At 39.4% G+C, this 13,955-nt stretch overlaps 1 protein-coding gene across 2 annotated transcripts in view; it reads left to right on the top strand.

Moving 5' to 3' along the window:
* Positions 1–13,955, top strand: part of ATP9B (ATPase phospholipid transporting 9B (putative)) — a 189,957-nt gene that overhangs the window by 58,016 nt on the left and 117,986 nt on the right. For both annotated transcript variants that reach the window (XM_069468330.1, XM_069468331.1), the window contains exon 8: positions 7,730–7,824. In XM_069468330.1, the coding sequence (XP_069324431.1) occupies positions 7,730–7,824 (95 nt within the window). The remainder of the gene's footprint in view (positions 1–7,729; positions 7,825–13,955) is intronic.

Here is a 13,955-nt window from a genome sequence, read left to right as displayed (position 1 = left end):
GTGTGAGACTTAAGTGCTGTTCCTCAGGCATCTGTAGCAGACACGCCTGTGTGTGTGCTCTACATGTTCCTCCTGAGAGGCTGGCTTAACTGTCATCGCATGCTGATCATATTGCTACGTCAGGGCCTGGTGGAAGGTGGGTGGCACACTCAGAGTCTAATGGGATAGAGCTCTGTCGGTCTGTCTTTTGATTGGGGACTTTAATCCATTTCTATTTCATGTAATTACTGATAAGGCAGGAGTTACGTTTGCCATTTTATGTTTTTGTGTCTTACGATATTTTTTGGGTGTGTCTCTTTTGCTCCATTACTTCCTCCTTTTGTTTTAAATAAATATTTTCTGATGTACTGTTTTAATTTCCCCTGTCATTTCTATTATTATTATTATTATGTATTTTAAAAAGGACTTTGTTAGTGGTTGCCCCAGGGATTGTAAACTAACACTGTTCACTCTGAGCTAGTTTAGTGTTTTTCTTGAATTAAATGCTCCTGGAGTTGTTGAAATCTTTGGTTATTTTCCAGAGTTTTGAAAAAGTTGCTTTTGACAATTTTTGTTAGCATTCTCATTTGCAGTTATGGAGAAGTGTATTTCAGAGGTTTTTACACTGCTATCCCTGTGGACATCACCTGTTTATTTATAAGGTGTTTGTCCTGTTTTCCAAATGTATTCAGTATAATGAATAACAAAATGTTTGAATTTGGGAGATGTTATTATATTAATTGCCCTTTTGATGATTGTGGTAGAAATATATGTAAGATTAAAAATATTATTCTAAATACGGAAATGGTTTTGGGTAATTAGTTAAAAGGAGAGGATTATTGGCCAGGCGCGGTGGCTCATGCCTGTATTCCTAGCACTCTGGGAGGCTGAGGCGGGAGGATCCCTTGAGCTTGGAGTTTGAGGTTGCAGTGAGCTATTTTGATGCCACTGCACTCTACCCAGTGACCAAGTGAGACTCTGTCTAAAAATAAAAGGAAAAAAAGGATTATGTAGATTGCATTAGAAGGTAAATTTTGAACAAAATTCAGCACTTGAAAGCTGGAAGATGGTTAGAAATGTCCATTTTTCATAGGAACCTGAGGGCTGGAGAGTATAAATGCCTTGCTTAAGATTAAGTGGCGGATAGCAGCTCTGGGAGTTCTTTCCTGCGTCATGTGGTGGCAGAAAAAGAGCAGAGCCTGAAGGGAAGGTGAGGCCGGGAGGCCGATGGGAAGCTCTCTAGTGTGTGAGCCTGAGATGAGTGATGCTCCCTCTGATTTTGCCTTGCGTTGCCTATGGTGGGGAGAATTACTCTTTGCAGTGGAGAGACACTTCGTGTTTTGAGGGTCTTGGGTCCCTTTGAGAACCTTCAGAATTATCACCTTGTCCCACAGAAAAACACGCAGGATGCACACATATCCCTGGGGGTATTATTGATGGATCCAAGGGAAGACCTTGCTGTAGTTTGTTTTAACCTGCGCGTCTATATATTCCTCAGTTTTATTAATTTTATTTTTTTCTGTTAAGTTTACATTGTTAAAATGACAATAATTACTCATATGCAGATATTAATTAAGAAATAAGATTGTTCTTTCATGCTATTTTCCTTCTTTTTATAAGATGGACCAAATAGCTTTCAAGATGTGTAAAATTTGTTATAATATTGCTTTCGATCAAGAATTCTTAGCTTTAGAAATTCTGTTTGTGTGATTTTAAGTAATTATTTTAAGTTTTCTTATTGTTTTCAGAAGACCGCACAAGTTCACAAGTTTTTTTGTGCTATGTACTGATACTTTTTAAATTCTTTTATTGCTTTTCAGTTTCAGTTCAAAAAAAACTTACAATATACTATTTATTATAATAAAAATCTTCAAATCTTAGCCAATATAGAATCCTAAATATATGCAGCGTGTCAGGCTTTGACAGTAGCAGCTCGGTGTGTGTCAGCGAAGCGTGGCGCGTTGCTCCATGGCCGCGTGTCAACTGTGTCCGTACAGCGTGTTCTGCTGGGCTGTGAGCTGATTGTTTAGAACGTAAATGAAGCTGTTGATGGATCTGGTGACTGATGGTTTCAATTCCAATTAATCAATTGCTTCATCAGTTTCTTAATTCAGATCAAATGTCTACTGAGTGCACATAGTTCTTTTAGTGGTATTAAGAGAAATTAATGCTTTAGGACTAATTTCCATCAATCTCTTATAAATGCCAATATTTTTTTCGTCTCTCTCCTAAGTGGGAGCAATACAGTTTAAGTGGTTGGGACATACTGCAGTAGTTCAGGGCTCACTTGGCAGTGGGACAAGGGGCAGGTGCATGACACTGTACTCATCCACATTGTCTCTGAAGTACTATTCATCTTGCCACCAGCTTAAAAATTTCATGCAGAGTCATTAAGTCATATAAATGATTTAAAAATTAAGTTTAATGGCAAACGATCTGGTATTATAAATGCAAAGTCAATGTCTGTTTTGTTGTTGTTGTTGTTGGGCATGTGCTGTGGCCCACGTCTTCAGAGCTGTTGGATTTGTGAGCTGTCCCAGGCAGTCTGCTAACACACGAGGTAACTCACTGTGCTGCGTGACACGCCTGCTCTGTGTCACTAAGTCCCATCAGTTACCTCATCTCCACTTGACGCTGTGCTCTTGTGTGACACATACTCTACTTGGTCTTGATTTGATTGTCATTAGGTCTGTCCTTTCCTGTCAACTCTTGTCAATTATACAAAATAAAATCAAGTATTCATAAGCAGTCTGCAATAGGATATAAGCAGACCAATTTAATAATTCATTTTTGCTGAGCCTTAACTGGTGTCAGTTGTAGCTAGTGCTTTCTGTTAAAAAATTATTAGATAGAATTCTTGTAAGACAAGTCAAGTTGAACATACTTCTGATTTTGCTATAGTTAATTCTTTCTCTTTTTAAATCACATCAGTTACTGAGAGTTATTAATTTTAACTGTACTTGAGAAAAATAAAATGTCATTGTTTTCCCTAAGTTTAAAAATGGCATATAATTATTTAACACAAAGCATATCTTTTTTCCTAAAAGGGCATTTATATTCTTTACAGTGTTCTATAAGTTTATAGAAACCCTGTGCCCACTTGAAGAGCAGGGTTTCACTTTTAGAAACACAGAATCTTAGAAATGTAAGACACTCTGGAGATTTCTCACCTGTTGTTATTCTGTATAATAGAAAGCAAACTTAGAGCAAAATGAATGGCATTGACATCTCACAGTGTGTCATGTAGAGTCCAGAATCTAGTTCATTTTAAGTTACTTTTCTTATTATAGTTCTTTTTACATATTGTTGCATTATTTATGCTAATATTTTGTTGGGTTTCTGTGTCTGTATTTATTATAGATATTTTTCTGTAGTTTTCTGGTACTGTTTTCTCTTGTGGTATCAGGATAATAGTCACTACATAAAATGGGAAATATTTGCGTTTTTATTTCCTGGAAGAGATTGTGTGGACTTGGTGTTAACATTTTGGTCTGGAGACTTCTTTTTCCAGAGTATTCTGGCTCTTGTAAGAATGTGTTTTCTGTTGTTATTGAGTGGAAAATTCTAAAAATGGTCCTATTGGTGGGTAGTGCTGTGGTCTTCTGTATCCATGCTGACTTTCTGTCTCATTCTATCAGCTGTTGAGAGAAAGATATTCAAGCCCCGTTTCTCCTTTCAGTCAGTCAGGTTTTGGGTCACATGTTCTGCAGGTCAGTTGTTTGGTGTGTGCCCATTTGGGATTGCTGTATCTTGGCGATTGACCACTTTATCATCTTGTAATTTTCTTCTTTGTCCTTGCTAATTTTCTTTGTTCTGAAGTCTGCTTGATCTGATTAATACAGCCAGTCCTACTTTGTTGGAGTAGTGTTCAGATAGTGTATATTTTTTCATCCTTTTACTTCAACATATGTGTATTCAGCATACTTATGTTTTTTTTTTTTTTTTTTTTTTTTTTTGTTGAGACAGCGTCTCACTTTGTTGCCAAGGCTAGAGTGAGTGCCGTGGCGTCAGCTTAGCTCACAGCAACCTCAGACTCCTCGGCTTAAGCGATCCTACTGCCTCAGCCTCCCGAGTAGCTGGGACTACAGGCATGCGCCACTATGCCCGGCTAATTTTTTTCTATATAGATTTTTAGTTGTCCATATAATGTCTTTCTATTTTTAGTAGAGACGGGGTCTCGCTCAGGCTGGTCTCGAACTCCTGACCTTGAGCAATCCACCCGCCTCGGCCTCCCAGAGTGCTAGGATTACAGGCGTGAGCCACCGCGCCCGGCCAGCATACTTATGTTTTATTTGCAATGAGTTTCTTGCATATAGTTGTGTTTTGTTGTTGTTGTTGTTTTTTAAACAGTCTTGCCAACCTCTGGTTTTAATTTATGTACTCAGACCGTTTGTTTTTATGGAATTTTTGACATGTTCTGGCTCAGGTCTGCCAATTTTTTGTTTTTTCTTTGTTCTCTCCATTTTTCATCTCTCAGTTTTGTTATTCCTGACTTCTTATGGGTTCTTGAACATTTGTTAGAATTATATTTTGATTTATCTATATTGTTTTTACTCTAGATACGTACATACATATGTACATATATCTATGTATGTGTAGGTATTGATGTTGAAATTTTACCAATCTGAGTGAAATGTAGAAACCACTCATCTGTTTATATGCCTTTTCCTCCCCCATTTATAATGCAGTTGTCTTAAATGTTTCTTCTACACATATTAATACCCACATCAGTGCTGTAATTTCTGCGTCATCTGTCAAACACAATTGAGAAAACTCAAGAAGGAAAATCTATTATGTTTATCTGTATTTTTCTTTTTTTGTTGCCCATTTGTCCTTCTTGATGTTTCAAGATCATTTCTTTTCCCATTTTCTTTCTATTTAGAGAAGTTTCTTTAGCTATTCTTTTAGGGTTGGTCTGCCAGAAGCAAATTCTCTTAGTTTTCCCACACTTGAGGATGTCTGTGTTCTTTTCATTCCAGAAGGATATTTTCCCTGGGCGTAGAATCTCAGCTGACAGTTCCGTTCTTTCAGAACTTGAAGATGCTGTGCCATTTTCTCGGCCGTCGTGTTTTCTGCGGCCACTCTGATTGTTCTCTCCTGTGGATACAGTATGATTTCTTTCATTCCACTTTAAAGATTGTGGGTTTTTTGGTGGGTTTTTTTGTTTGTTTGTTTTTGTCTTTAGTTTTCAGAAGTTTGATTTTGATGTCTTCACATGGATTTTTTTTTTTTTTTTGGCTTATCCTGTTTGGAGTTTGCTCAGCTTCTTGAATTTGTGGGTTTATGTCTTTTGCCAAATTTGGGAAATGTTCTGCCATTATATCTACAAGTATTTTTTCAGCCCTACCCTCTTTCTCTTTTCTTTCTGATTTCAGCCCTACCCTCTTTCTCTTTTCTTTCTGATTTCTAATCACACAAATGCTAGTTCTTTTTTTTACTCTCCCACAGGTTCCTGAGGCTCTTCTTAGTTTTGTTGTATTTTCTCTCCATTGTTTATATTGGGTAATTTCTTTTGTTCTGTTTCAAGTTCACTGAATGTGTCTTCTGCCCTTTCCATTCTGATGTCGATCTCATCCATTGAGTATTTTTTCTGGTTATTTAATTTTTTCAATAAGGAAATTCCATTAGATTTTTCTTTATATGTTACATTTTCCTGCTGAGATTTTTTTTTTACATGTCCTTCAAGTCCGTTTATATTTTATTACTGAAACATTTTTATTATGGCCGCTTTAAAAACATTGTCAGATAATTCTTACATCTGAGTTTTTCTGATGTTGGGGTCTGTGATTGTCTTTTCCTATTCAATTTGAGATATTCCCTGTTCCTTTTATGATTTGAGTGTTTTCTTTTTTTTAATCTGGGCATCTTGAGTACTATGAGAATCTGTATCTTTTAAAAATACTGTGTTTTAGCAGGCCTCCCTGGATACTGCCCCACTTGGGTAGTGGGGAAGGGGCACTGCCTCAGTTTTGCCAAATGGGGTTGGAAATTCAGGTTCTCCGTTGACCTCTGTAACTCCACCCGGAGGGCCAGGGGCACCTCTCACTGTGGAAGGTGCAAATGTTGCTCCTCACCGTGCCATTGTTGGAGGTGCTGGGGGAGGGTCACAGCCTTTTTTGTGGGTTTTGCTGGAATAGGGTGGTAATCATCCAGAAGTTTTCTTTCTTACTAGGTTTTCCCTTTGGCTAGAGAGTGTAGACGTTTCTTGGGACTGTTTTATCTGTGCTTGTTGGTGTTTATGGGTGGCCAGGTTCTTCAGTAACTAGTCTGAGATATAAAAGGCAAGATGAAAACTGAGGAAATTTCCCTCTGTCATGCCCCTATTTCTGTCCCTCCTGCTCCCTCACTCCCTCTGTAGGTATTATGCACACACACAGGCACACACAGATATGTACACACAGGGAAACACATGCACACAGGCACAGGTACATATGCACACACACAGATACACTTATAGACACAAAAAGATATGTGTGCACACCCACAGATATGCACACATGGGTACACTTGGATGCACAGATACACATGCATGCACACAGATATACACACGGATATATAGATACGCTCATAGACACATAAAGATGTATGTACACGCAGATACGTACACAAAAACACAGGCACACACAGAAACACACAGATACAAGCACTTGCACACAGATACAAATGTACACAAACATACACAGATAAGTACACAAATGTGCACACAGATATGCATGTGAACACACAAAGTGCACATATACACAGAGATACACACAACAGATATACATGCACACAAATACACATGTACCACATGCACACAAATAGAGATACACAGATGCACACCCACACACATGTAAAGACACACCCACACACAGTTACACACGCAGAGAGAGATGCCTGCACATACATGAATTCTCTTCCCCCTCTCCTTTGTTCTTAAATACAATGTGTTGTTTTATATATATATGATGTTCTGTACCTGGCTTTCTTCATTTAGCAATATATATCCTAGAAATCTTTCCATAGTAGTGTATTGAAGTTGTCTTATGTTTGTTTATTTTTTTTACTGCTACATGTGCTCTGTTTTAGTCAACTAGTTCTCTAATCATTTGTTCCCTTTTGTTTTATAATAACCTTTTGTTATAAACAGTGTTGTAATGAATAGTTTTGTGCATATATCATTTTGTGCATTTGCTTTCTATCTTTAGAATAGTTTATGAGAAGTGGGATGATAGCATGGTCAAAGGGTAAATGGATTTTTGTAATTTAATATTTTTCCATGTTTAACATTTGATAAGCTTGTGAGTATGTAATAGCACTTACCTGAATTTTAGCGTTTTAGCTTTGCTTTTATTATGGAACGTGTTTTATGGTGGCAAATCTGATTATTAGCAAGATAATATCACCTACTCTTAATATTTTTGTGTATCTACTTATTGTCATTATTAGAACATGGATTAAGGTAGAAATGATCAATGCAGTCTTTCTAAAGTAAAAGACGAATCACTGTTAACCCTGAATAGGCAAGAACACCAACTAGGAAATGTGATTAATTAAAATATTAATGACCATTATCTTTTCAGCACCAATGTTCTGTGAATCAAGTAATATCATCTCAAATAAAGGCTTTTAGGGATTTTTGTTCCTGGGAATATCTAGATACATCGTGAGTGGGACACAAACCATACGTCGTGATACTGTACTTCGGTGACACTGCAGGTCAGGGATAACACAATTTAAGAGTGATGAATTTTTCTTCTCTCCTTTTCAGGTTCGTGTTTTATTCGAACGGATCAACTAGATGGCGAAACTGACTGGAAGCTGAAGGTGGCTGTGAGCTGCACGCAACGTCTGCCAGCTCTGGGGGTGAGCAGCGTCCGGCCTATGTCATTGTTTCATTTTTAGTGTTAACTTGTGGGGTAGTACATGCATTTCTGTTTATACCAGCCAATTTATTTAATGCATTGAGAATTTGTTTTATAACTTTTTTATTTCTTAGGACAGGTCATTGAAAATTATGCCAGAATAATTTCCGTGGTGTTTTAGCACATAATTGGTTTTAGGTAGTTTTGAATGTTCCTTTTGGCTTAACACTTAGAGAACTTTCAGCAGGGAATAGATGGGTCCATTCTTGCTAACTGATTTACTCCCTAATAGGCTAGTTAAGATATTGTTTTGGGAAACTAGAAGTCAGACATGGGTTAGCCTTGTCTTTGAGACTAGCCTGTTGACTTCAGCTTTTTGAAAGGTAGCGAGCCCTCCTTGATGAGGAGGGAGTGAAGTGTTATCTGTGTCTTAAACTAGGGGAAGGAGAGAGACGCTTTCAGAATTCTTGTTTCACCTTTGCTGAGTTTTTCTTTGTACCTGGAGAATACATAAGGAGTGAGGTTGGAGAGAACAGTATTTATAGATCTCTGTATTTTCCGTGAGGTCTAAAACAGATCTTTCACAAGTGTTGAGAGTCCCCTAACCTAAACTGGTACACACCTTTTTTTTTTTTTAGAAAACCTTAGTTGTGGGCACTGGCGCTGATTTTATGTCAGTTAGTGTATAGTATTGATCTGAATGTGAGAAGCCTTTTCTTACATGATTTGTTGATGCTCAGTGCTGAGTAAGGAAATACTGAGATTGTCCCTGAGTGACCTTTGACTCAAGCAGTTGTTTGTTAAGGGAAGGAAAATCGGATACACATTCCTTAGTTTGGTTGAGTTAGGGTAGGAACAGCTGTTCACCTCGCATGCAGTTTGCAGTCAATGACTGTGAATAGCAGGAGCCTCCTCATTCCTGTGTGTACTGGACTTTTGGGAAACTAAATGTATTTGACATGTAAGAGTCACAGATATTTTGATTATTGAAGTATTTTAGTGTTGCCTGTATTTTAGGTGGTCCCTAGGTTGAAATTCATTCCTTTATATGTTTTTATATCTTTCCCTGAACCATTTGGACACTAGTGAGAGTTTGCTTATTCCGTCCCTGTCCATTTGTTCACCGTCAGGGGACACTGTGGACCACATGCTGTGTCCACCAGTAGCCACTGTGCTCTGTGTTCTTGCTCCTCCTCCTCGTGTTTTTTTTTTTTTTTTTTTTTTTTTTGGCAACTCTTTGAAAATGAAAAACACATTTTTACCTTGAGGGCCACACAGAATGAGTCCAGGCTGGATTTGGCCCATAGGCCATGGTTTCTGAAGGCCTGAGCTGGCGAAGGAGGCTGAGCTCGTCCACCAGCCTCTGCCACCGTCTTCACAGGGTGCAGGACGGGCGAGCAGGTCCTGCCCCACTCTGTAGACGCGCGTGGAAACGGTAAGAGACGGGATCTAAACAGCAAGTCTTTAGGTTTCAGATAAATTCTTTTTTTTTTTTTTTTTTTTGAGACAGAGTCTCACTCTGTTGCCCGGACTAGAGTGCCGTGGCGTCAGCCTAGCTCACAGCAACCTCAAACTCCTGAGCTCAAGCGATCCTCCTGTCTCAGCCTCCCGAGTAGCTGGGACTACAGGCATGCGCCACCATGCCCGGCTAATTTTTTCTATATATATTTTTAGCTGTCCATATAATTTCTTTCTATTTTTAGTAGAGATGGGGTCTCGTTCTTGCTCAGGCTGGTCTCGAACTCCTGAGCTCAAACGATCCGCCCACCTCGGCCTCCCAGAGTGCTAGGATTACAGGCGTGAGCCACCGCGCCCGGCCAGGTTTCAGATAAATTCTTACAAGTCGAACTGTTTGGTAGAAGGATATCACAATTTTAGGCTTCTGGTATTTCCAAATTATTGTAGGAAGAGATGTGCAAAAACATGTTGTTATTTGCAATGTATGGTTACTAGACATTATTTTTAAAAATAAAATAAGTATTGAAGAAAAAAAATCTTAGTTTGATAGAGAAAATGTGGACAGTTCATTGTTTTGATTTGTAATTCTTGAATTACTTACTAATAGGATTGAAATTTTCCTGCATGCTTATTAGAAATTTATATTTTTTATTTGGTGGTTTGCCCCTCTCCTTGCCAATAAAAGTTACACATGTGCTTATGTGTGCGTAGTATTTTTCAAATTGATAAAACAAGATATATGCAAGCTGTATCCTATTTTTAATTTTCTCCCTTTTAGACACGTAGAACTATTTCTCTGTCTGTTATCTCTGTTGATCACACAGTCTCCATCAGTCCCCAGGTCAGATGTTGCCCAGGTGCAGCTCAGGATCAGGGTTTCTCAGTTCAGAGCGGGGAGCATGTCAGTCAGATGATTTGTTTTCATGGTTTGTTAATTCTTGATGTTCTGTGGTGGTTGTTAAGTTCTGTAGGATGCTACGTATAATGCACATGTTCAGAGTTACCACAACTGACATTTCTTATGGTTGGTGAGGAAGGCAGGTTCACTGGACCAGCTGAGAAGTAGATTAGAGTCTGGGCTTGGTTCTACCTCCTCCCCGTGGATCAGCTGACTGTGCCCCCTTCGCAGGGCTGGGGAGCCCGGGCAGCTGTGACATAGGTCACAAGTCGGGGGTGCAGCACTTTGCTACCCTGGGCCTGTGTGGGACGTGTGCACGTAGCGATTCCTGCCTTATGGGGTGGGCCAGGCTGTCCTCAGACTGGCTGCAGCGTGAGCCGTCTCACCAGCAGTGGGTGCGGAATCTGGTTTCTCTGTATCCTCGCCAAATTTGGTATTGACATCATTTTTAATTTTAGTCATTTGGACAAGTGTGTAGTGATATCTCATTGTGGTTGTAATGACTTACTGTTTTTGCACAAATTTAAAATGGCCCTCAGATGGTTGCATAGTTTTTCACTGTCAGTATAAAGGCACAAGTGTGCTTGTTTCTCCATACCTTTGTCCAGTCCACGTTGCAAAGATATTCTCCCAGTCTTTTGCCGTATAAATGTTTTAAACCTTATTTAGGTAAGTATATATATGTTTTCCTTCATGCTTATAGGTTTGGTGTTGTACCCGGAAGGCTGTTCTCCCGCCAATATTCATTTATCCTTTTAAGCACTTTAAGTGTTTGTGAGTAGGTGGAGTCTAAAAGTGAGAGAGACTGGTCATTTGCATTTATAGTGTTATACTGATTAAAATGTCATTCCCTGCAGTTCCACATGATGCACAGAGACCCGCAGAGAGGGATGTTTAATAACATCACAAACTCTGTGGCCAGACGAGAGCTGTGGAGTGGAGGTCCAGTAGGTTCTTTCTTGCTGCATGCAGTGACCTGCCTCGCTGCAGCCGAGTTTCCTGTGTCACTGCCGCAGTCCTCAGCTCTTGCCCACCCTCACTGCCTCCCAGTGTTTCCTACTTTTCTTTTCTTTCTCATGTTGCAAAATAAACCAATGAGTTTCATTACTACTTAAGACGTCTAGTGTATTCTCATACTGTTTGTTAGTGTGAGTTAAGTTTTATCGTGGAGACATTCTTGTAACCTGTTCACTTTCTAACGTGTTTTGACCTTATTACTGGGTTAGTGCTGCTGTTTCTCGGTATTCCTCCTTGTGTGCTGTTCTCTGTTTCCAGTGTGCATCCTCAAGTAATCATTCCAGGATTAAAAGGGAGAGAGAGACTGTGATTCCTTAAGTGACCGAGAGGGCTTTGGTTTGCTGTCACACGTAGATGGCAGCCCCACCCTGTCTTCCCTGGAAGAGCCTTGTGAGGATTTTGGGGTACACTGGCCGTGGGCAGTGTGGGGTCAGCCAGACCAATGATAACTTTGTAATAGATTTAATTTTGCCAAGTGCAGTAGAAAAGAAAGTACAGAATCAAAATATTATATTAGAAAGAATTTGTCCGAAAGAAAAGCCAAACATAAACCAACCAAACAAGAGTATGACACCCATTAATAAAAACATCTAGGAAAGCACATCGGAGAGTTGATGGAGGCCAGGAGTGGAGGGAGGGGTGGCTGCAAGGGGCCAGGGGTGCAGCTGTGGGTGATGGAGGTGTTCGTGTGGCACGAGCATGTGCATGGAACACGTGAAGGCTTACACTTCAGGCATGTGCACTTTGTACATGTGAATTATACCTTACTGGTTAAAATTTCACTCTACTATTATCTATAACTTTGTAATCTCTTTGCTGTGATTACAGAACATGTCAATGATGATGCTTTTTTTTTTTATCCCTGATATATATATATATATATATATACACACACACACACACACACACACACAGATCTATCAGTGAACTTTAAAATATTTACAGAGTTATACAATTCATATAATGCTACTTTTAAAATTTTGTGGCCAGTACACATTTGAGTGACATGACTGTGTGGTAAATGAAAACATTTTAATTTTTGATATTACCATAAAAAGTAGTATATTCTGGAAAAAAGGCAAGTTTAACTGAATTTCTGATCCATTAATCAATTTCAATTTGTAGCTTCATATAATTTGGCATATATATGTAGATGTTTTTTTCCGTAGAGAAGAAAGCTCTGATTTCGTCACGGACAGAGGCAGGGCAATTCAGTTTTTCATTTGATAGCTTAAACCCATCACTGTCACTCATTGCAGCTTTGTGTCTCTCGTGTTGTGGATGTGGGGGATATTCTGTGTCACGAGCTGCTGTTGTGTCCTGGTTGTGTTGCCTCAGACTGTGTGGGTGGTGACACCTGGATAAGTAAACCATGGACCTGCGAGCTTGTCCTAGGGAGCCGAGGGCACGACTGAGAGTGACTTGCACCAGCTCTGCTGTCGTCTCAGAGCACTCACTGGATCGGAGAACTACAGTCCGAGAAGTCGTGTGAGAATGGCTGTGCCAGGGTGCCCGAGAGGCCAGATGTGCCCGTTCACGTCATAGCTGTGGAGGGGGCACGGTTTCCAGGCACCGTGGACGTCTGGAAATATGTTTCTGGCTTTTGTGATCAAGCCAATTTATTAACAACCACGAAGCCACAGTAATTTTCAATAAATCATGACATGCTGATTTATTTCAAAAGATCCATATAGCAGTAAACAATACCATTTACATTTAATTAGTTTTATTGAACAAAAGGCAATTTTATTTGTAATGAACCACATGTTATGATTAAGGATGTATTTTAATGACCTTTAAGTAATGTGAACAAATGTTGCCCTTGACCTAATAGCAGAGGCTTTTCTACATTATTGAAAACTTCAGAATGATTTTTAAATTATCGTGAAAAGCTTCGAATGACATTCTCATTATTGTGCCATTATTCAGTCGTTTGATGTCTGCTATATTAGATGAAATGCATTCCTCTAAATGCTCATGTGCACATAGAAATGAGCTTGTTGCCATGTTCTTTATTTTCATGTATCAAAAGGCAGTCTACTATAGGAAAATTTCATGTTTTGAAAATCACTGTGACAGTGCAATATTTAAATGATAAGTAATTCTTAAACTTGCCTTGTCTCTAGGTGTTTGGCTGCTTATTAAACATTCTAGCAGTAGATTCATGAGTCTCAGGTTATTATACAATGTATTTCTTCTTGTGTAAACTACCTTGACTTAATTAACTCTCAAAATAAATTTTTGTTAGTTAATATCTAGTTTAGGCTGCAATAACAGCTCCACTGTGGGGAACTGGTGTGTTCAACCTTTGTTCCAGCCTCTGTTCTTTAGAAACTTGAAAACGAATTTGCATGTGCTTCCCAGAGTCCCTTGAAGGTGTGTAAGTTAGCTTTGCTGGGCAGGAGTGAGGAGGAGTTACCTTTCTGCCCAGGGGTGTTTCCTACAGGCAGGTGTCCTTGTGGACATCCGAGTTCCTTCTGCAACTCTGCAGCTCAGGGCTGGGTGGCAGTTGCTGTGCGGATAGCGATCTCCACACCCTGGCGTCACTGCTCCTTTGGTGGCTCAGACCAGATCCTTGCCTTGGTATGTTCAATGAAGATCATTTTGGTAACATTCTGAGAGTAATTTTTGGAGGTTCAGTTATGAGCTTCATCCCTTCCTCTGATTTTGGAAGCATCTCATTCTGTATATTAAATCACTCTCTGCTAGATTACAGTGGTCCCCAACCGTTTTGGCACCAGGGACCAGTTTCATGGAAG

The sequence above is a fragment of the Eulemur rufifrons genome, chromosome 5 (assembly GCF_041146395.1).
Source record: "Eulemur rufifrons isolate Redbay chromosome 5, OSU_ERuf_1, whole genome shotgun sequence".
Lineage (NCBI taxonomy): Eukaryota > Metazoa > Chordata > Mammalia > Primates > Lemuridae > Eulemur > Eulemur rufifrons.
The sequence above is the reverse complement of the archived record's forward strand: the minus strand, read 5'-3'. Positions and strand labels throughout refer to the sequence as shown.